Raw genomic sequence first — 22,145 nt, 5'->3', positions numbered from 1 at the left:
ATTTTGCCGGGATGGTGGATGACGATGATCCGGCATTTGCAGTGATCACAGAAGACTATGATGACATTTTCGTAACCACAGGAGACGACGATAATGCCTACAAACCGCACGAGGTATTGAGGATTTCACCAGGATAGCGGATGACGATGATAACATTTTCATGACGGCGGGAGATGTACAGGATTTTGCCGCGATCGTGGGAGACTATGATGATGTTTATGTGACCGCGGGAGACGATGATGATAACCATACACCTGCAGGAGATATTCAGGATTTCGTCACAAATGCGGGAAACAATGTTTTCGTGACCTTATGTAATGATGATGATAATTAACACGATCATGATATTAAGGTTTATTTTTGGAACACTAGCTCACTGAACTTTGGAACAATTAGAATTATACAAATGTGATATGAGAGCAAACTTTAACTGTAGACCTTGAATTAATTGGTGATAGTTTACAGCTAAAGATTATCGCGGGAACCAGGAAACAACTTTAAGAATCCAGGAAAACCTGAAAAAACCTGGAATGCCACTTATAAAACGTTGAGTATACGCAGTGGCATTGCTTGGTTAAATTTCAGGGGGGGGGAGAAGCCTCAAATTTCCCAACTGCTTAACATAGATTTCCCAACTATTTTTTTTTAGAAATCAATTTCTGCACTATTTTTAAAAATCTACAAATTATTACTGCAGTAACATTCAGTTCAGTATTTATAAACTTGCATTAACAAAACATAGTTAATTTTACATATATATAAAAATTACTCAATTTCTAAAACTTCTACCAATTCATAATTAAATTTTATGACTTCAAAAACTTGAACAAGTAATGTTTCAAATCCCAAAAACTTTACAAACCATTGTGGTAGCAGACGTAGCAGTGTAAAATTTTAGGTATATAAAATAAACCTCAGAGTACAAATTAGTATAGAAAAAATATTTTATTACAAAATAATGAAATTAAAATACTTTGAGAAGTTAAGATCAACATTTTAACTTTCATAAAACTTACAACTAGGGTAGGCCTAAACATCAAATCAAATCAAATCGTCTTTATTTCATATTGTACATAAATCAGTACATGGAATGGCGTCAAATACTATATCTAAAACTTAACATAAAGAAATCAAGTCTAATAGAAATAAAAAACACTATTTTAACATGTATTCTTCTAAAGAGTATAGAGGTAGTGACAACAAGTGGTACTTCAAATGTTTTTTAAATTTGAAAAAAATATTTTCTTTCTTAATGTGATCAGGAAGTTTATTATAGAATTTACCTCCAGCATTAGTTTTCTTTTCATATAGACTTAGTCTATGGGCAGGTGCTGCAATAGTACCCCTATTTCTTGTATTGTAGGAGTGGCATTCACCTAATAGAGGTAAGTCTGCAAAATTTTGTCTACAATATAAAATTACTTCATATATATACATGCTGTATACAGTCATAATTCCATTTTTTTTTTAATTCCTCTTTGACGGTCTCTCTCCATTTAATATCCAATATGATTCTCAATGCTCGTTTTTGTAAAATTAAAAGCCTATCCAAATTTCTTTTACTTGTAGATGCAGATACCAAAATTTATATTTGAATGAATATAAGCAAAATATCTCATTTTTAGTGTTTTAAGATCACAAAGATTAGATAATTACTTTATCTTACTAATTAGATAATTACTAATTAGATAATTACACAAAGCGTACAAACCAGATGTGACTTTTTTAGCTATCTGTTCAATATGTAAATCCCAACTTAAATTGTTACTCATTATCAAACCTAAAAATTTGGTGTTAGTTATTGGAGATATTTTATTTTTATTTATAGTAATTGACATGGGATTTAATTTATTATTTTTGTTGTTGGTGGCGCTGATTGGCATTAAATTTGTTTTTGAAATATTGAGCAATAGTTGATGATCACTAAAGAAGTTATTTATATCACTTAGATTATTGCTAATAGATTGTTCTATTTCTATGGCAGATTTGCCACTTATTTTCAAATTGGCATCATCTGCATAGATGCAAATTTTGTTTCCCTTATTACCAGAAATGACTTGAGGTAATCCATTTATATATATTAAAAATAAAAGTGGTCCCAAAATGGTACTAAAGGTTTTATTAAATATTTCTTAACATATTTAACTAAGGGCATTGGGATTTCATCATAGCCGGATGAATACTTATTATTTAAAGAACTTATTATTTTGTCTATTTCTTTGTCGCTGACAGGTTCACATTTAAAGTATGTCAAGTCTGGGGAAAAGTCGGTTTTAGCATTATTTAAGTTGGCAGTTTCATTTAATTTAGGTATCACATCACGATCTACAATGTTAATGAAATAATCATTGAACAAATTGCAAATTTTGTTAGGACTAGAGTAAACTTTGTTATCTACTTTAATACAGATATATTATCTACTTTATGCGTGTTTCCCACTTGCTTATTAATTATATTCTACGTTGTTTTTACTACATTAGACGAGTTATTGATTTTGTTTCGGAAATACTCTTTTTTAGCATTGTTAATTTTCTTTCTAAGGGTTTTATTTTTTAGTTTAGCATCATTTACAGTATTTGTATTTTTAAGCAGTCTGCCCTTGGTATGAAGCTGGATGATTTGATCTTTTTCGTTTTTTAAAGTGTCATTATACCAGCGACACTTGTTGTCAATACTTTCTCTAATTTTGACCACTGGAAAACATTCGTTAAAATATAAAATTATTATATTTATAAATACATCATATTTTTGTTCTACCGGAGATTGAAACACTTCCAGCCAGGTTTCATTTTTTAGTCTATCTAAAAACAAATTCTTATTACTTTCACAAAACTGTCTACCATATTTAGTTATAAGCTTACTCCTAAATGTATTTTTAGATTTCTTATAAAAAATCTCTAACAATTGACCATCATGATCTGATAACATAGCATTAATACCAGTAACTCTTGTGATGTTTTTATCAAAATTTATGAGTATGTTGTCTATGGCTGTACATGATGTTTCTGTTATTCTAGTTGGAAAATCAACTAGATATTGCACATTATAAGCTTTTATTGTGTCACATAGCTGATCATAGTCGTTATCATGTTCCAATACATTATTTATATTTATGTCACCAGCTATAACTACTCTCTTATATTTTTTACATACAATCTTTAAGGCTGCATCAAGTTTGTTACAAAAATTGTTTACATTGGTGCATGGAGATCTATAAATTCCAATTAGGAGAAATCTAAAAGAGTCAAACAAAAATTCTGCTGATGAAAATTCAAACTCCTTTTCATAAATTAAATCATTTAGTTCCTGTAACCTAATTACTCTATGTTTTATAAATTTTTTAGAGAGAATAACAACACCTCCTCCACTATATTTTTCTCTGGCATAAGCTGAGACAACGTGGTAATTCTCTAAATTTAATCTCGTTAAATCTCATCAGTTTTCATCTTGTGTTCACACAGTACAATTATGTCAGGATTTAATTCGGATACTGTGATTTCTAATGCTTCTAACCTAGATGGCAAATGTAAAATATTTTGGAAAAAGATTTTTATATAATTTTGACTAACAGGTATGCTGTGATTATGTGCTATGTTTTTTGTGTTGTTGTCTCTTTGAATATTAAAAAATAATTGTTAGATTCAAATTTACTATGAACAGGAGTGCTAATTTGTTTGCTTAAATCTAAGTTTATGCTAGGATGTACATTGTTTGGAATTTTTTCAACAGGACTATTTCTTAAAGTAAGGCACTGAACATTTTTAGGATCACCATTGCTCTGCTTTTCACTTAACTTCACCACCTCACTATACTGTAGCTGGCCAGGAACCACAGGAGGGTCGTTTTGCAGTTTGTAATGACAAGTTTGTAATGATGAAATATTAATAAATAACTTCTTGATCAGCATTGTACGTGTTATTAAATTTACGGAAAGTAAATAAAAGAAACGTCTTATAACACTTAAAACATATATTTACGCTTATACTGTTACTCACAAGACAGTAAATATACAAAAAAGATGGTAAGTGGTGATCGATTTCGATTGGACACTCCAATCATCATCAGACCCAATAGGCGAATGATTAGTATCATTCCGGTCCTTTTTTGTATATTTACCGTCTTGTGAGTAACAGTATAAGCGTAAATATATGTTTTAAGTGTTATAAGACGTTTCTTTTATTTACTTTCCGGAAATATTAATATCAGTGTTGTGAATAATATTATTCTAGTCTAGAAAACAATAACCCTAAATTAAAACGTTCAACTTGGTTGATAATAAACTTATACATACAATACAATTGTTAACCTTCATCTTCATCAATTGGTGAGTCGGTGGCTCAGTCGGTAGCGTCGCGGACTTCGGGCCCAAGGCAGCAGTGTCGTGGGTTCGGATCCTGGTCACTGCCACTAACTTTTATCAGTACAGTTCACCTTTGTACTGTACCGGCTCACCCCTTGCTTTGCTGGATACGTTCCACGCACAGATCTGTAGTCTATGTGGACGGGCAAATGCAAGGTTAAAAGAGGCCGCCAACCTCTTTTAAAAAAAAAAAAAAAAAAAAAAAAAACTAGAACTTAAGAAAAAATCAAACTTAGACATGAAAGTCAAACATCAAATTTTAGGTTATGTTTTGTCGTTTTGTCCACGTAGATCTGTTTCAGAGTGATTAGTTGATTCATTTTTGTAAATCCTTAATTTTTTTAAATATATTCAGAGAATAAATATTCCATTTAGGTTATTAAAAAATAAGAGTTTTAAAGGTAATTGCTTATTAGCAAGTACTCTGGTCAGTTAGCCTGCTCCAAATACCACAAAATAAGGTATAAAATATATTTCATGTGACTGACGTGAAAAATATTTTTGAATTTCTTGTAAACACTAACAAACAACATAATTGAACAGAAGAGCTACATTGCTTGCACTTTCGAAATTCAAACTCGCAGTCTCGCAGACGAATCATTCAGAATCATCAACACAGGACAGGATCAAGGTAGCCGACATAAGTCCAATAAGGAACAAAATATCTCGTAAACAAAATTCCAACAAGCTATACCGCTAATTGATTATTGATTTCTTAAAATAAGGTGTGTTTAGCCTTGTTTAATCAAAGTTAAATGAAATCAAAGAAGTGTCAAGTTTATTTGTCCAAGTCAAAGAAATGTTTATCTTTGATGGATTTTCACAAATATTTAAATTTTGTTTTGTTTAAAAATATGTTTTTCTTGTATCTGACTTCCCAACTGTCCCTGTAAGGAAATTCCCAACTTTTCTCTTTCCCAGATTCTAGGGGGGGGGAGCCTCCCCCCCTACCCCCCCCCCAAAGGCGACGCCCCTGAGTATACGCCCTGAATTACTAATGTTTTATGTTTGGTTTTTAGAGAAGTGTATGCGAAATTTGGAAATGATATAGATATTAAGTTGGAATGGTATTTATGGTCCAGGAAGAATTTTGTGATACAGTAGTTGTTTGTACGTGGTCATGCAACCCATCTCAATGACCATGGTGATTTCCCAATTGAGTGAGATAGACACGTGCTTTAGACAACGGTTCTTTATTGCGGTGACTTAAGTTTAGACAGATCTTCTTACCAGTGGTACCTTATGTCATTATGTGACTTTAGATATAAAGTCAATGCTTATATGTGAGCAGGAGTGGGACGTTATGAGCAATGCGTTAGGTCTTTCACAGCATTGCATGAGATCAAGCAACTCACACAAAGAAATAATATGACATTTTTGGCATTTAAACAAGAATTCATGGCTTTTCCTTAGCGTCTCGGGTATGGGACGCAGGAAACTCACCCAGAATTTTGATACAATATAATTGAGATACCACAAAATCCAATTGTTTCAGTCAATTCTGTTGCTAATATTTACGGGAACTTGTACCTATGCAATCCTTAAGAGCAAAGACATAATTGACCATACCATTTTGTGTTCAAAAAATGAAGACTGCTACGAAATTAATAGTGTAGCGCAGTTATGGACAATATTCCTGGCCAGTGCCAACAATATTTAAGCAGCGATAAGGAACTTACGGAAAGCGGCGCTGGGCAAAATAGTTAGCTACCCGAATTTTGTAACAGCGCCTCTCTGTTAGCTGTCTACCACCTCATATACTCAAGCATAAGAAGAACGTCATTGTTATGTAAATCAGAAATCTTGAATTGTCGTCAGGCTTGATTAAAAGATGTATGCGTGTTAAAAGAATGAATCAAGTGTGAGGTATAGGAGCTCATCAGTCATCATCGGGATTTAACCCTATCAGGCTCATCGTCTGGCAAGTAAATACTGATTCCTCTGATCATACTGCAGCTATTTAATTCTCTCCTCCCTTTTACTCTTGAAATATTTGTTCCCAGTTATTCCTTCGTTTGCCACGAACATCAGCAAATCTCAAGGACAGTTTGAACTCATAGGCTTTCCACCATCCTCACCTCTATACTAACAAAACCAAAATACCCAAAAATGCCGAATAAAAATATCATTACAAAGTTTTGCCTTCCCTGTCTCTAGATTGTGAACGATTCCGTGCGCTAGGTTACCTAGTTAATCTATAAGTTTTGTTTCATATTTAATTTAAAAACAATAGTGTGATAAAGAGAATCTAAGAATATTAAACACATCCAATTTGTTTGAATCAAGTATTTGTCATTACTTTTACAATTTGTTGGGTTGGTTTTTCACTTGGTGGACTTTTCCTTAAGCAAGACCTCATTTGACTTAAAATGAAACACACAAAATATAATAGGCTACAGTTAGTTTGAAGATTATCAGAGGAGTAAATATGTCAAAGGCTAAAAGTTATCTTGAGAGATTATTTGTTTTTTGTAGTGTAGTGTGTTAGTCTCATAACCCCATACCGCACTAAACTTAACTGATAGGTACATTAAGCAGCAATATTTGTTTTGTCTGCCAAGTGTTAAAACATTGTATGACACCAAATTATGATTGCATAGGAAATTTAAAAGGTATGTACTGAACAATTTTATTAGCCCTTGTAACTATATACAATTTTTAATATTTGTTACATCCAGGGTTATTACAAGCCCAGTGTTATTGTTAGATTCATTAAGGGTGCAACACAGTAACTATTCACCATGCTTTTTTATGAGGAAGAGCTTCAAATGGTGTTATTTTAAAATGAGGTTTTGAAATTTCATATCTTTAGTTCCAATCATGTATTGGAATAATCCATATAGTAGGCAAGTATTATTGCAATTTAGGTTACTTTTCTAAAAAGACGCAAGGAGTTCTGGGTCCGGGTAAATTTATACTCAGGACTCTTAAAAACCCAAACTCCACATTAAATTTTTGCTGTTAACAGTATTAACATAGTTGAATATTTAATAATTAAGATGTAGGAATTGAAACCACCCAATTTTTTGTGCTACTAAATTAATACTTCCATTTGTATTTAAGGATAAAAATGAAGTTTTTCATCTTCGTATTGATGATAAGCTTGGGAAGAAACAGAGCCGTACCGATAGATGATTTGGACCTGGATGCACTGATAACAAGCACATTCGACACAGATTCACGTTCATTGACGACCCCCTCTCCATCAGACTCCTTCGGAATCCTTCAGCAGACTCCAGTGGTGGGTGATGGGGATTGTGAATGTGTTCCCTACTATCAATGTAGTGCCAACAGGACTTTCATAGAGGATGGAGAGGGAATAATTGACATCCGGTAATATATAGTCAATGTTCTACTATTACTACCTCATAAGAACACTAGTAAATAACAACATACTAACATACAATAATACCATAATCAACGTAAATTGACGACAATGTCTCTTTTACCTTCACCTGGTTAAGGGTGAATTACAAATAATAGTTTTACTTTAGATTAAAAAATATTCAGCCCTGCTGAAAGCCCTTTTTATGATGTGTATTTAGAGCCAGTAAGGTATTAAATGGGTTAAGAAATAAGAAGTGTAAATCACAACAGTGACATAGCCAGGTTCTGAGCAGAAACGGCTCAAACCTCCCCCCCCCTCAAGAATAATCTTGAGTCTACATCTTGAGTTGATGTATAAACATCAACTTACTTTATACAGCAGAAATCTCCTTAATAATCATTGCACATTAACTTGTTGAAATGAAAATGAAAAGAAACTATTTATTTCAAACTACACACTTAAAAAACACAACTACCTACTTTCAGAAAACACCATAATTTCACAATAAATTACAAACATCTTAGTAGGATATATATTTCGACACTCCAGGATGCCTCTTTAGACTGACAGCCTCAACAAATTTGTAAAAAGGGAAACATAAGGATGACTCAAATTATAGGCTGTTATAGGTCGGCCGCTTACAAAACGGCCTGCTCGAAATTTTTAGCGCATGTAGGGGAGGTAACGACGAGGGAGGGTATGTTCCCGCTCTCCGCCAATGGCCGTTTTCACACCGCACGACACGACACTGACACGGCGCCACCCCGGTGTCATGGGAGTTGGAATCCTGTGTTACCAAATGGAACTGCTTACACAATGATATAACATTTCATGATGCTCAAATATTGATGCAATTTAGGCTATACAATATTTTTTGCAGGACTTATTTTTCTCAAGTTATGAAGAACGTAATTGTTTACATTTTGATCAGCTGTATAGTCCATGCTGCAGCAGAGTAGGGGAAGAGCCATAGTCTGTCTCACTCCCACAGCTCGGTATCTCTCTCTTGCACCAGACGCTTTCTAACTGGCTGACCTAGTTTAAAAATTTTAAACAAAGACTATTGTTACCTTTCTATTTACTCTATATTCTTTTTTTCACAGTCCCAGGACTAATGGTGAAGGTAAAGGTTTCACTGTGGTCAAGGTTAGTGGTTTCGTACAGATCATTCACTAAAAAAAGGAAGGTTAAGTAAGGACCTTAATTGACAAAGCTTAATTTGATCACAGAAAAAGTTGAGTATTCATTTTAATATATACAGTCACATAGTATGATATATTTATTGATGTACCAGGGTGAAGGCAGGGTGTGAAAGCTATATAGAGGTTTGCTGTGGAGGTACAGAGAAGACTGACTATCCCATCACCCCAACCCCTCCAACAATAAAACCTAGCTACGATGTCTGTGGAGTACGCAACTCACAGGGCGTCAGGTAAGATAAACTTTGAAAAAAATATTATTTTTCTACAGTCACCCGACAAAGTTGGCTTCCTTGTACTGTTTATAGTACAGAAAGCTGCTAATTGCTGCATATTTATCCTTTGTCGTACGGTTTATACTTTGGCACACATCAGAATTCCAACGAAACAACACAAAACAGCGTGGTTCTATTATGCACATAATCCGTGTACGCTTGGAAATAGGTTGGCAACACTTAAAGATAATAATACTATGAGCAGCTGATTGACTATTATAACTACGATTTAACCTGTCATTTCGTGTTTATAGTTTATGTTCTCTTTTCGGTATTTTTGAACTTTCTGGACTTTTCTTTTAAACGTTTTTAAAACATTCCTACGATCTTAATAAACAAGAAAATACCTTAAAGCATTTTTTAGGAGCGGAAATCACTGCAAATTACAAAAATATACGGAACTATTTTCTCAAGTCGCGGAGCACATTGCTTGCCGAGGAAAAAATAGCGGAGTCATACGGACCGGGGACTACTTTCTCTAGGGCACCTATTTGTGTTGCCAGCTGAACTTAAAAACGTGTTGTATAGTGTTTGAAAGACTAATTATTTATATGCTTTATAGTGACTGTAGGAAAAATATAATGTGTAACGCGAGTGCAAAAGGCCTTTGCTGCACTCGAGATCATTGCAAATGTTGCTCTCGTGTGCAGCAAAGTGCCACTTTGCTTACTAGTTACACAAATAACTATTTGGTAATGCAAAGTCCTTATGAGAACTTCAGTTAATATTCTTAATATTTCAAATTTGTTATAGGAATTAGCTCCATTTATTACTGGGAAAATATCTATGCTGTAGTCAATTTGATTTTTTACCTCAAAAGGGGGTACAACAAATTTGGAACCAATTAACACATTTCTGGTGTGGTGTAGTAAGTTTAACAGACAAGTTAAAAAGTCACAAACTCTCTTTTTTGATGACAAAACATCTTATTTTGATGTATCCATGTTGAAATTTCTCTCTCCCCAGTTGAAGTGTTTTTCGCTTTTAGCGAATTTTGCTATAAGGAAGTAGCTATTACCGTAGGTGGTAAGACTGAGACCCGGGACCGATATATTTTTCATTTTGATGTCCCTAGAGGCCAAAAACACTATTCGTTCAAATTTTGATGCATGTATATACACAAGGGTGTTAAAAAAGGTCATATTTTAGCTTGTGATTCCTTGTGTCAAAATAAAGAGAAAATCAAGAATAACATTTTTTCCAAAATCGCTTTGTTAACCAGATATCCCCCATTTTGTATTTTTTACATAAACATTTTATATTAGAATTTTTTCAACCGATCTTTATCAAAATTGGTATGTATGTTAAGATAGAAGAGACCCATGTTAGGAAGAAAAATCATTTTGATTAGACTTAAAACCTAAATATGGTGGCCATTTTAATTTTTAACCTTAAATTACTCAAAAATATCTCCTGATTTTATGAAAAAATGTCATGAATACTTTTATTTATCATTTTTAGTTCCCTATCAAACTATACCAAGTTTAAGAAGATAGAATTATAAATAGCTGAACTATTAAGATTTTTTTTGTATAATGGGGCAAAACAGACTATCTTAGCCTTATTCTACCCAATATCCTATACTCTAATATGAGAAATGTTGCTTGTATGCTTGCTTGTTTGCTTGCTTGCACAAAGATCTAGAAAACGGCTCCGACGATTTTCTTCAAATGTTGTAAATAGTGTATTCCTAGCCTGAAAACAAGTTTACTGCAGTTAGAACTGCCAACAAAAATCTAATTATGTAGAAAAATAAAACTGAAAGTCACATTTTTTAATATTAGTCTTATACTATACTGCCAGCACCAGTGGTGTGGAAGCGAAGGTATTAGCAAGGGTTGCGCTGGTACTTTCCCGTAGTGTAGGGGGGGAAACGCCTTTTCGGCGGGCTTGGCGCTGATAAGGTAGGCTAAAGTCAGACAACCCAAACCCGGTCCTCCAAGGGTATGTGGGGGTTGAGCGTCGGGCCAACAACTCACCTCGGAAAACAACAAAGTTCAGAAACACCAACACAAAGCCTCGGAGAATGGACGGAATAAAAGGAATCGACACTGGCGATAACAAATGACAATAAGATTAGGCACATGGAATACAAGAACATTGGCAGTACCCGGCACAATCGACATTCTCTCAGAAGAACTTAGTATATATAAAATGGATTTGGTGGCACTACAAGAAACCCATTGGCAGGAAAGCTGAACACCAAAGACTATGTAATCTACTACAGTGGAAATGATGAAGGAAGGTACCAAAGATGAGTAGGCTTTGCTGTAAGCAAAAAGATAGCAAGTGCTGTGATAAGTTTTGAAGCCCTAGGCGAGAGACTGTGCAATATTAGGTTTAAAGGTATATTCAAGAATATATCAATAATGAGTGCCTACGCTCCTACAGAGGACACAGACGATGACATCAAAGACGCTTTTTATGAGCTGTTAGAAGAAGAGTGGGGAAAGTTACAAGGATATGACACAAAATTACTGATGGGAGATTTTAACGCAAAGATAGACAGAGAACAAATATGGAAGGAAGATGCAGGACTAAATAGTTTACACACAGACAGCAATGATAATGGAGTAAGGCTACTAAGCCTAGCTACTGCTTGCAACCTGAAAGTTATGAGCACATATTTCCCGAGAAAAGACATCCACAAAACTACATGGATCTCACCAAATGGTCAGGTAAAAAATCAAATAGATCACATATTAATAGACTGTAGACATTCTAGTCATGTACAAAACGTACGTAGCATAAGAAAAGCAGAGTGTGGGTCAGACCACAGCCTAGTTCTAGTCAAATTATACCAAAGAATACAAATAGAGAAGAGGAAAGGAGTACCATCAGTAGAAAATATAGATATTGATAGACTAAGAGATAAAAGAACCCGGACCGAATTTAAGCTTAAATTGTCATGCCGTTTCCAAGCTTTAGACACAGTGGAGGAAGAGGCAGAAGTGGAGGACTCAATAGAAAAGAGATGGGAAAATATAAAGAAGACCGTACGAGAATGTACCAAAGAAGTTTGTGGCAAAAAAGAAAGAAAAAACAATAAACCTTGGTTTGATAAAGAATGCAAAGAGGCAGTTTTGAAAAGAAGACAAGCAAAGGGAAATTGGCTAAGAAACAAACAAGATATAGATCGAGATAGATACCAAGAGCAAAGCAAGGAAACAGTTAAACTATTAAGAAAGAAAAAACGAGAATGGATCAATAATATTCTGGAAAAAGCAGAACAAGATCGAACAGCAAACAACTCAAGAGAATTTTATCGTGCATTAAGATTTTTCAAAAAAGGATACACACCTTCACCTATGGGGATCAAAAATAAAATGGGACAAGTTGTAATCCAAAAGGAAGACGGACTAAGAGTTTGGCGAGAATATTTCAAAAAGCTACTAAATGGTGACCTGCAGCAGGAAGAGGAAGAACAGGAAGAAGTCTATCAGACTGTACACCCCTGGATTCCAGAACCACCCATACAAGAAATAGAAGAAGCAATCAAGAGCTTAAAAAATAATAAAGCCCCAGGAGAGGATGGTATAACTGCAGAGATTTTAAAAGTAGGTGGCTTTTGTCTAGCAGAAAGAATCCACAAACTAATACTCAAGGTCTGGAGAGAAGAAACAATACCCAAGGAATGGAAGGAAGCCCTAGTTGTACCAATTCACAAAAAAGGAGACAAAAAAGACTGCAATAACTACAGAGGCATATCTCTCCTAAATGTCACCTACAAAATACTTTCCAAAATAGTTCAGAGAAGACTAGAGGAATACACAACAGATATTGTTGGAGAGCATCAAGCAGGATTCAGCAGAGGCAGATCAACGACGGATCAAATCTACATTCTTAAAGAGTCAATAGCAAAGTATTATGAATTCAACAAATCATTCTGTTGCCTCTTCATTGATTTTTCAAAGGCTTATGACTCCATAAATAGAAAGAAGTTGTGGATAAACATGGAGCATCTAGGTATACCAAAAAAACTTACAGAACTAGCAAAATTGAGTGTTTTAGGTTCTAAGTGCAAAGTTAGAGTAAATGGAGACGTATCGGAAGACTTTGAGGTGAACACGGGTGTGAGGCAGGGAGACGGGGTATCTCCATTGCTGTTCAATTTAGCCATAGAAACAGCCCTTCAGGAGATAAGAAAGATAGAAGTAGGGATTAAGATAGGAACAAACATAAACTTGCTAGCTTTTGCAGATGACATAGTATTAATTACACATAATATAGAAGAAATGAAAGATGTAACAAAAATGCTTATTGAACATACAAGAAAAATGGGGCTATACATAAATGAAGAGAAAACCAAGTTCATGACATGTGGAAGAAAACAAGATGATGACCAACCAAGATACCAAAATAACAACTACATTGAAATTGAAGATTATAAATTTAAGATAGTAACAAATTTCAGGTATTTGGGAGTCATCCTCACTAGCGATAATGATGAAGAGCTAGAAATACAAAATAGATTAAACCTAGCACAAAAAAGTTTTTCGGCCTGTCACAAGATACTAACTTCAAAAATAATATCCCACACCACCAAACTCAGGATTTATAAGACAATCATCAGACCAGTTCTCCTGTATGGTTCAGAAAATTGGATCTTAGCAAGAAATCAGAAAGGAAAGCTATTGTATTTGAGAACAAGATTTTGAGGAAAGTGTACGGACCGATTTTTAAGGATGGACAATGGAGATCGAGACATAATTGGGAACTAAGAGAATTATTTAAGGATCCAGATATTGTCGCTGAGGTACGGAGCAGAAGACTGAGATGGGCAGGGCATATTCTGAGAAAAGATGACAACTCCCTATCAAAGAACATCTTGAGGAATAACCCAGAAGGTAGAAGAGCCCTTGGAAGACCGAAACTTGGATGGTTCGACCAAGTGGAGAAAGACCTGAGGAAGCTAGGGAGAAGGAAGGAAGATGCAAGAAGCAGAGACCTATGGAGGCAGTGTGTTGGGGAGGCCAAGTACCATCTAGGGTACCAGTGGCCACAGCAGTAAGTAAGTAAGTAAGTCTTATGGGTTGCTTAGTAACCATATTGGTTGAATTAAATAACAAGGAAAAAGTAAACAAAAGACTTGTAAGCTAACACATGTTCATAAAGGCTCTATCTACCCACAGTATACTAGAAATTACAAAATACAGTAATATATAATATACAAAAGCAAAAACATCACTTGTTACTATTGAGCAATGATTATACTGAAGCTTACTCGATACATTGTAGTAAAGGCTAAGTTAGCAGTGCGGAGTGTGGGATCTGTTATGACGATTAGATTAAGGTAGATTTCCCATCCTTATGGAACAGCTAAAGCCAATTTTATTGTTAACTTAGTTCTGTCCGGTTTTCTGTAGATGTCGTGCTTTGTTTACAATTTGTTTCTTGTTATTTCAGTAATTTAAAACCTCGTTTAACCAAATAATCTATATATTAATTTGAAACTGTTTTTCTTTGTGACAGCTATTTTGAGAGAACGTCTGGGCGTAGAAACTCGGTAGAGGTGTCTAAAGAAAGGTCCTGGTCTGTAGATGAGCCATCAAAAGAGAAACAAGGAGAATTCCCTCGGGGCTCTGCCCCAGTGGCCTTTAAATTCCCATGCCATGTTATTCTTATGGAGGAAAACGAGGTTTTTGTCACAGCTAATTTGAGAGAACGGCTGGGCGTAGAAACTTGGTAGGGGTGTCTAAAGAAAGGTATTGGTCTGTAGGTGAGCCCTCAAAAGAGAAACGAGGTAAATTTCGTTGGGGCTCTGCCCCAGAGGCCTTTAAAGTTCACTCTGCAATGTTGTTTACATTTCGACCATATGGATAATTTTACACTACTTTTAATGAACCAGCTGTTAATATTAAAATTGTATTCAAAGGTCTACTGAAACTGTCAAAATTAAATGTTTACATTATTATTTATGATTTTAAATGGATTCTCCACTGCATGGCAAGTTTTTTATAGTTTCACCAAAATGATAAATTTATGATACGTTTTAAATGTTTTGTTCAAAAATCAATGCTTTATTGCCCTTAGAAAATTTTGGGTTGAAAATTGTGTCATAGATGAGTACGTTGAGGATGAGAGCTGTGTTCAAGTTTTGGAATAGACTAACTACGGAGTCTATGGTTTTGGTAAAGTAGGTGAACTAATGCCAATTCAGGTATTTAAAAAAAATGTGTACACAGTTTTTACTTTGATGTACACATGTAGCTAGGTCGAACAACGCATCTAAACCTCACTACATACAAAACATTCGGAAACACAACAGTGTCATCACATCTCATCGCATTTGCATAATTTGTTACCAAGGCTGGACTAGGTTATGGATTTGGTTCCGCAAATGTTCAAGATTTGTGATAAAATTTCCTACAATTATGGTTCATTCCAATCCACGAAATACATGCACAGCGTTGTGTGATCTATATGGCCAAGGCAAAACTACCCCACAAGTTAATGAATTATCAAGTTAGAACAGGATGATTAAATACATGGGTCGATGTGGCAAGAGAAGGAATTAAAATTGCTGAGATCGAAGTAAGAATGTTACTGCTTTCTGGAGAATCAGATATTTTTATCAAACAAAAAAAAAACTGATTTAATATGCTGATAGAGTTCTGTATTTTTATGGACAAAGATGATGATAACTTATAAAACCGGATACAATCTGAATGATTTTCCTAAAGCAGATGGAATTAGTGGTTAGTAATAAATATTGACTCTTTCCGTAACATGATAGACTAATTATATGAACTCATTCTCCCATATAGTGAAAGTGGCTTTGGTATGAAACAAACTCATGAACAAACAATTATAAGACTCCCAAAAAACCTTTTGGGCAACCTAAAGCCGATAAAAAGATAGGAAATATTGTGTTAAACGAATTCATCAATCACGTTTTTTAGGGAACACAATTGTCATACTTATTATTGCGTATCCTCCCTCCATTTAACTAAGATTCTAATGACTTCACTCTATCCATCGCAGTTAGCTGAATTTACATATAAAACCTCAAGATTAACCGTCGATTTCGACGGGGTTCCACTAGTACTATTTAATCATAAACAATAACTCATTCGCTATATTACCGTACTATATTACTATCGTTGGCTATATAACCAAACGGTGAGACACAAATAATGAGAAACTAACCCTAAAATAATAGAAATAAATTGTAAACAAAACACGACATCTACAGAAAACCAGACAGAACTAACAATAAAAGTGGCTTCAGCTGTTCCATAAAGATGGTAAGGTATTTGCAATCCTAAAATGCTATGGGAAGGTAAGGAAACAGGTCCGCGACGTAGGAAGTGGTGAAGGAAGTAGTCAATGCGAGCTATCCTGAGTGCGGGAACTGTTTATGACGATTAGATTAAGGTATATACAACCCTAAAATGCTATGGGAAGGGAGGGAAACAGAGGTCGGCGACGTAGGAAGTGGTGAAGGAAGTAGTAAAGGCGAGTAGTCCGGAGTGTGGTAACTGTTTATGAAACAGTCTGGCTGGATTAGATTAAGGTATCTGCAATCCTAAAATGCTATGGGAAGGGAGGGAAACAGGTCCGCGATGTAGGAAGTGGTGAAGGAAGTAGTAAAGGTGAGCGGTCCAAAGTGTGGGAACTGTTTATGACGATTAGATTAAGGTATCTACAATCCTAAAATGCTATGGGAAGGGAGGGAAACAGGTCCGGGACGTAGGAAGTGGTAAAGGAAGTAGTCAAGGCGAGCAGTCCAGAGTGTGGGAACTGTTTACGAGGATTAGATTAAGGTATCTGCAATCTTAAAATGCAATGGGAAGGGAGGGAAACAGGTCCGCGATGTAGGAAGAGGTGAAGGAAGTAGTAAAGGCGAGCAGTGTGGAGTCTGGGAACTGGAAACCAATTGTAACAGTTACCTAGATTTATGTATCTGCAATTGAAATACTGAAATGCTATGAGAAGGGATGGAAACATGTCCATGACGTAGGAAATGGTGAAGGAAGTAGTAAAGGCTGGCATCGCAGAGTGGGGTCCCCAGGTACATGTAAAAATGTAATATTTCAGCAATTTCTTATTCAATCTTTTTGAGCTTGGTACCGTTTGATAGGGAATAAATAATGACAAATAAAAGTGTACTTGACATTTTTTCATAAAATCAGCCGTTTTTTTGTATTTTAAGTTTAAAAAATTTAAATGGTCAAGATTTTAAAATTTTAAGATTAATCAAGATGATTTTTTTTTTACATGGGTCTCTTCTACCTTAACATACATACCAAGTTTCATAAAGATCGGTCGAACAAATTCAAAGATAAAAATGTTTATGTAGAAAATACAAAATGTCTTGGCTACTCAGACAGTAGGTTATAAGGACTTCTGTAAAATAATATGTATGCAACCTGTTTACGGATCAACCTGATTCTATCAACACATTTAGGCCTAATTTGTATTGTTAAAAAATTACACCTAGCCTATAGTTACAGGAAGTAATTTTGCTTAACTTACCTAACTTGTAAATGCCTTGTGCTTCAATTATTTTCTTTTAAAGTAGTGTGTACTATCATCAATGGTAGTATTTTATTATAGGCATATAAAAAAAAAACAATTTATCTGTTAGTGCCATGCAAGAGGCATTTTGTATTAGATTTTCAAGACCCCTTTTAATAGAAAAAAATCAAATAAAATTTTATTGAATATGCTGGAGATTAAACACATCACTGTTGGACCGAAGTCGAAAATTCTATGCTATTAATATAAATAATAATGTGATTACCAACTCATTAAAATGTAGGCCTATGACTCATTAAAACTTGAACTAAAAATGTGATCCCAAAACGTATTCTATAAATTGATGTTGATCTGACTTTCCTCTGGTCGTAGCTCACTGCGTATTACTGGTGACGTTGACAATGAGGCTCAGTTTGGAGAGTTTCCATGGATGGTTGCGTTGACCAGTCTCCAGGAAGTGGAAGGCAGCAGTATTGGTACTCTTGTCAGAGTGTACCAGTGTGGAGGCTCGCTGCTCAGTCCCACTGTGGTGCTCACTGCTGCTCACTGTGTCGCCAAGTACATATATTTACCTTACACAAGTAACTTTTAGAGTGCTCTGGTATTTGCCAACTTATTATATTAATTGATAAATAATATTTTTATCTTTTTTACAAAATATGTTGATATTTAAACATGACAACTTACATAAATAGCCTTGTATCCGAAAAATAAAAGAGGAAAGTAGAATTCAAAATATAATGGTACTGTGAGAAATCTGGATGTTCTCTAAGATATATTTTATCACATTGAAAATAAATTTTATTTATGTGCATTATTCCAATGTTGGATTTTTTTCCTATTCAATGTTGGGTAGTGTGCATTACAATGTCAAGTAAATGTAAAATTTCACTAAACTCTTCAGAAAATATAATTGCTAGAACGTTGGAGGGGATTTCAAAATTTTTAGTCTCATTTTAACCGTCTCTATTGATATTATTTAAACATTTTGTGAACGATAGACATTGCAACAACATTTGATCAACTTTAATTTGTTCCATTAGGCCAACGAGAATTTTGTGATGCAGCCCAAGGCTCCACTAGAAAAACAGGCCATGCTGCAGCACGGGCAGCGCAACACTACGTCACAGTGGTGGATAGTTGTAGTGTACTAAAATCTTCCCATTAAAATCTTACAAACAGCCAGCTTGTTTATTTACCTAAAACATATGGGAATGGCGATAGCAATGAATTTATCAATGAAATCTATCCACTAGTGTGACGTCATGGATCCTGCAGAATGGCCTGTTTTTTCCAGTGGGGCCTTGTGCTGCCATGCATGATGACCATATTTAAGGTGTCATTGGATGGGTCGTGGCATCTAGATTTTCCATCAAACAAAAAATGTTTGAAATTCCATCAGGGCTCTACCCCAGTGGCCTTCAAAATTCCTAGGTTATTCTTAGGGAGAAAATGTTTGTTTACATTTGAACAGATGAATACTTTAAAATTTACACTAATATTTGAAACAGCTGGTTATACTAAAATTGAAATTAATGGAATCATGAGCTATAAGGATTTACAAGCTGCTATACCCGTGCTTTGCAACGGGAAGATAATGTGACCTAGAGAGCTATTAAAGAGGTGCTGATGTGTGTTTTAAAATACAGCAACTCTATGATTTTGTTTGAAAATATAAACTGATTTAAAAGCGTAAACCTACTTACTTTCAAACCCCTACTTTTGATGTTAATAGATCCATAAGAATATGACAACATACCTTCGTGTAGCAATAGCATCGATTGCTTCATATTGATGCTTCATGAATTACGTTTTACCATAAAATTCTTCAGTTTTAGTCAAGCCTCTTCTCATGTAGCTTACTATATCAATTAAAAAATGAAACTTTGAGCAATACTTTACAAAACGTATAGAACCTCACTTTAAAACCAAACATAACCCTCCTCAATCTACATAAAGCGTCACAAACAGCTGTTTTGAATAAATAAACAAACACCAGTTCATTGTAGGTACTGACCAGCTGTTTCGTTAACTAAATTAAATTAAATCATTTAAACATTGGAAGCATACCAGGCGTAGCCCTTTGGAAATAAGCCTGTGGGGCAGAGCCCTTAGGAAAGTCGTCCATATCAATACTTTTCGGCAAATCTACACACACTAGATTCGTTTTGATGTGCCATATACCTACATTTGTATTTGGTAAATGACGTTAACCGTTTACATAAAATTGGATTGTATCACTTTAATAATATAATAGATTAGATTTGTTGAAAAGATAATAAACGGTAGGTATCAGCAATCTTACACATACTTTTTCCTATAGGCTTGTCAACAACCTTTATCATGGGTAAGCGGTGGGCTTCTTTCACACCAGCGCGGTGCGGGCCCTTTCACACTAGCTGCTTGGATCCAGGCGTTTCCAGGCTGAAACTTTGTCATTTTTGGATGAATTTCATTCAAATAAATAAAAGAAAGGTGGTTATGCTACTTGTTGTATCCGAAAATAAAATACTGCCCCCCATACCTTAATTGGATCGATGCCGTGTGTGTAAAAATGTCAATTCATTGTATTTTTAAAAGTTATGGTGACAGCTGTGGATGGTAAACATACAAATGAAAGATGCTTTGCTGCAGTGGGGGTCTCGTCCTACACACTGGCCTTCAAACTAAACCAAAATAATAAGCTTGACCAAACTAATCGGCTCTATATAAATTTCAACCTCCCTACCAAAAACAACAAACTTCCCTATTAAGTTACTACAAAATCAACCACACTCAACGACTGATAGATGAAGACTGTCGAAAATACTGATTTATGTGCGGGCGAAACCAGCCCGTCCCGCGCAAGTGTGAAAGCGTACATAAGAGCCCATGATCTAAAAACTATTCATGCGGTTTCGTCCCGCATTGGAAGTTTAGGTTTGTGCGGGTGATTTTTCAACCCGGACAGAGGTTTAGGTCTGTCCGGGTTAACCCGCACTGGTGCGAAAGCTTCCATATGACTCAATAGTCTAAACAGTTTCGTCCGGTGTGGGACGGTCCCGCACCGCGCTGGTGTGAAAGAAGGCTAACTATTTAAAAGGAAAAAATTACAAAAGCTGCAATAACTCTTGAACCGTAATTGTAAGAGCAAGGGGGGTCACACTATTTTGTTTAGAATTATAAGCACCTTAACACATTAATTTTAATCAAAAACGGTTTTTTCCCTAAAATCTGATTGTTATTTTAAGGATTTTTATGTTTTTATGTGGTTATTGTAACTAATGTTATTTTCCATTAGTTACAATAACTTTTGAATCGTAATTTTTACAAAAATGGGATTTGTACCATTTTGTTCAAAATTTAAAGGACTATAACATACTGTACTAGTTTTAATCGAAACCGATTTTTTCTCAAATCTGATTTTTGTTATTTTATGGGAAAATGACATAATTTACAATAACCTTTGAACAGTAATTTTACGGAAATGGGTTCAGAATTTAAAGGACCATAACATACTAAACTTTTTATCAAAATCGTTCATGCCTATTTTGAGAAAATCTGATTTTTCCGTTATTTTATGGGAAAATCACCATCAAAAATCCAAATGTCAAAAAAATGAAAAAAAAACACCTGGAAATACCGTGGATTAGTACCTACATGTCAAATTTAATCAAAATCGGACCACAGGTGTGGTCTGTAGCTCTGTACAAATCCACACACACAGACATCATTTTGAAAACCACTTTTTTAGGTTCAGGAGAACCCAAAATGGATATATCCAATGGATCAAAACTTAAATTTGAAAATTTTTACAAAAACAATACTTTCTCCATATACTTTATCATTGACTATATATACCTACAGAAGACATCCCAGGCTTATGGGCCGTATATATACTTATAGGTATATATAGTCAATGATACTATGTATAGAGAAAGTAAAATTTACTCTGTTTTTGTGGTTTAAAAATTGGTGTTTCACTGCAAAAACGCGTTTATAAAGGTTCATTGAATTTAAAAGTCAACTGACAGTACAGCAGTTACACTATTTGTTGTGATTTTTAAGATCTTTGTTTTACTGAAACTAAATAACAGAATATTATATAATGAGTAGAGAATATCAATATTGAAGGAATGATAATTTTTTATCCAATTTTGTATATTGTAAGGGTTGGCACCTGCACCCTTCTGTATGATTAATTATGATAGGTGCACAAGAATAATGATCAGAAGTTATTGATATACATTTTAAACATGTTTTTCACCTCCAAAAAAATTTTTTTATTATATCGGAAGGTAGGATGGGCGGGTCCCAAACATTCTGGAAAACGCCACTGTTGTGTTAAACAGGAATCGTGATATGCCATCAAGCTTGATAAAAAAGGAATGACTATTGTACATTTTCTCCACATGTTTTTCAAAAGTGATTTCTTTACACTTATGAAAAACATGTGGAGAAAATGTGCAGAAAATGAAAATGGGAAGCATTTGATGCTGTACAAAGGGTGTGAATCCAGCAAT

General features: G+C 34.8%; 1 protein-coding gene across 4 annotated transcripts in view; it reads left to right on the top strand.

Annotated features, from left to right (window-relative positions):
* Positions 1 to 22,145, top strand: part of LOC128982705 (phenoloxidase-activating factor 2-like) — a 66,612-nt gene that overhangs the window by 7,486 nt on the left and 36,981 nt on the right. For 3 of the 4 annotated variants that reach the window (XR_008489715.1, XM_054401697.1, XM_054401683.1), the window contains exons 2-4: positions 7,424 to 7,693; positions 8,983 to 9,120; positions 18,016 to 18,201. Coding sequence is in view for 2 of the 4 variants with exons in the window: in XM_054401697.1 (XP_054257672.1) it covers positions 7,424 to 7,693; positions 8,983 to 9,120; positions 18,016 to 18,201 (594 nt within the window). In the remaining 2 variants the exon portion in view is untranslated. Of the gene's footprint in view, positions 1 to 6,847; positions 6,973 to 7,423; positions 7,694 to 8,982; positions 9,121 to 18,015; positions 18,202 to 22,145 lie in introns of those variants that run through there. The other variant, XR_008489719.1, reaches the window with a different exon arrangement.

The sequence above is a fragment of the Macrosteles quadrilineatus genome, unplaced genomic scaffold (assembly GCF_028750875.1).
Source record: "Macrosteles quadrilineatus isolate MER2022 unplaced genomic scaffold, UCM_ALF_1.0 Scaffold_1__1_contigs__length_201487025, whole genome shotgun sequence".
NCBI classification, from domain to species: domain Eukaryota; kingdom Metazoa; phylum Arthropoda; class Insecta; order Hemiptera; family Cicadellidae; genus Macrosteles; species Macrosteles quadrilineatus.
Note: the sequence above shows the minus strand (reverse complement) of the source record. Positions and strands in the feature narration are given on the sequence as shown.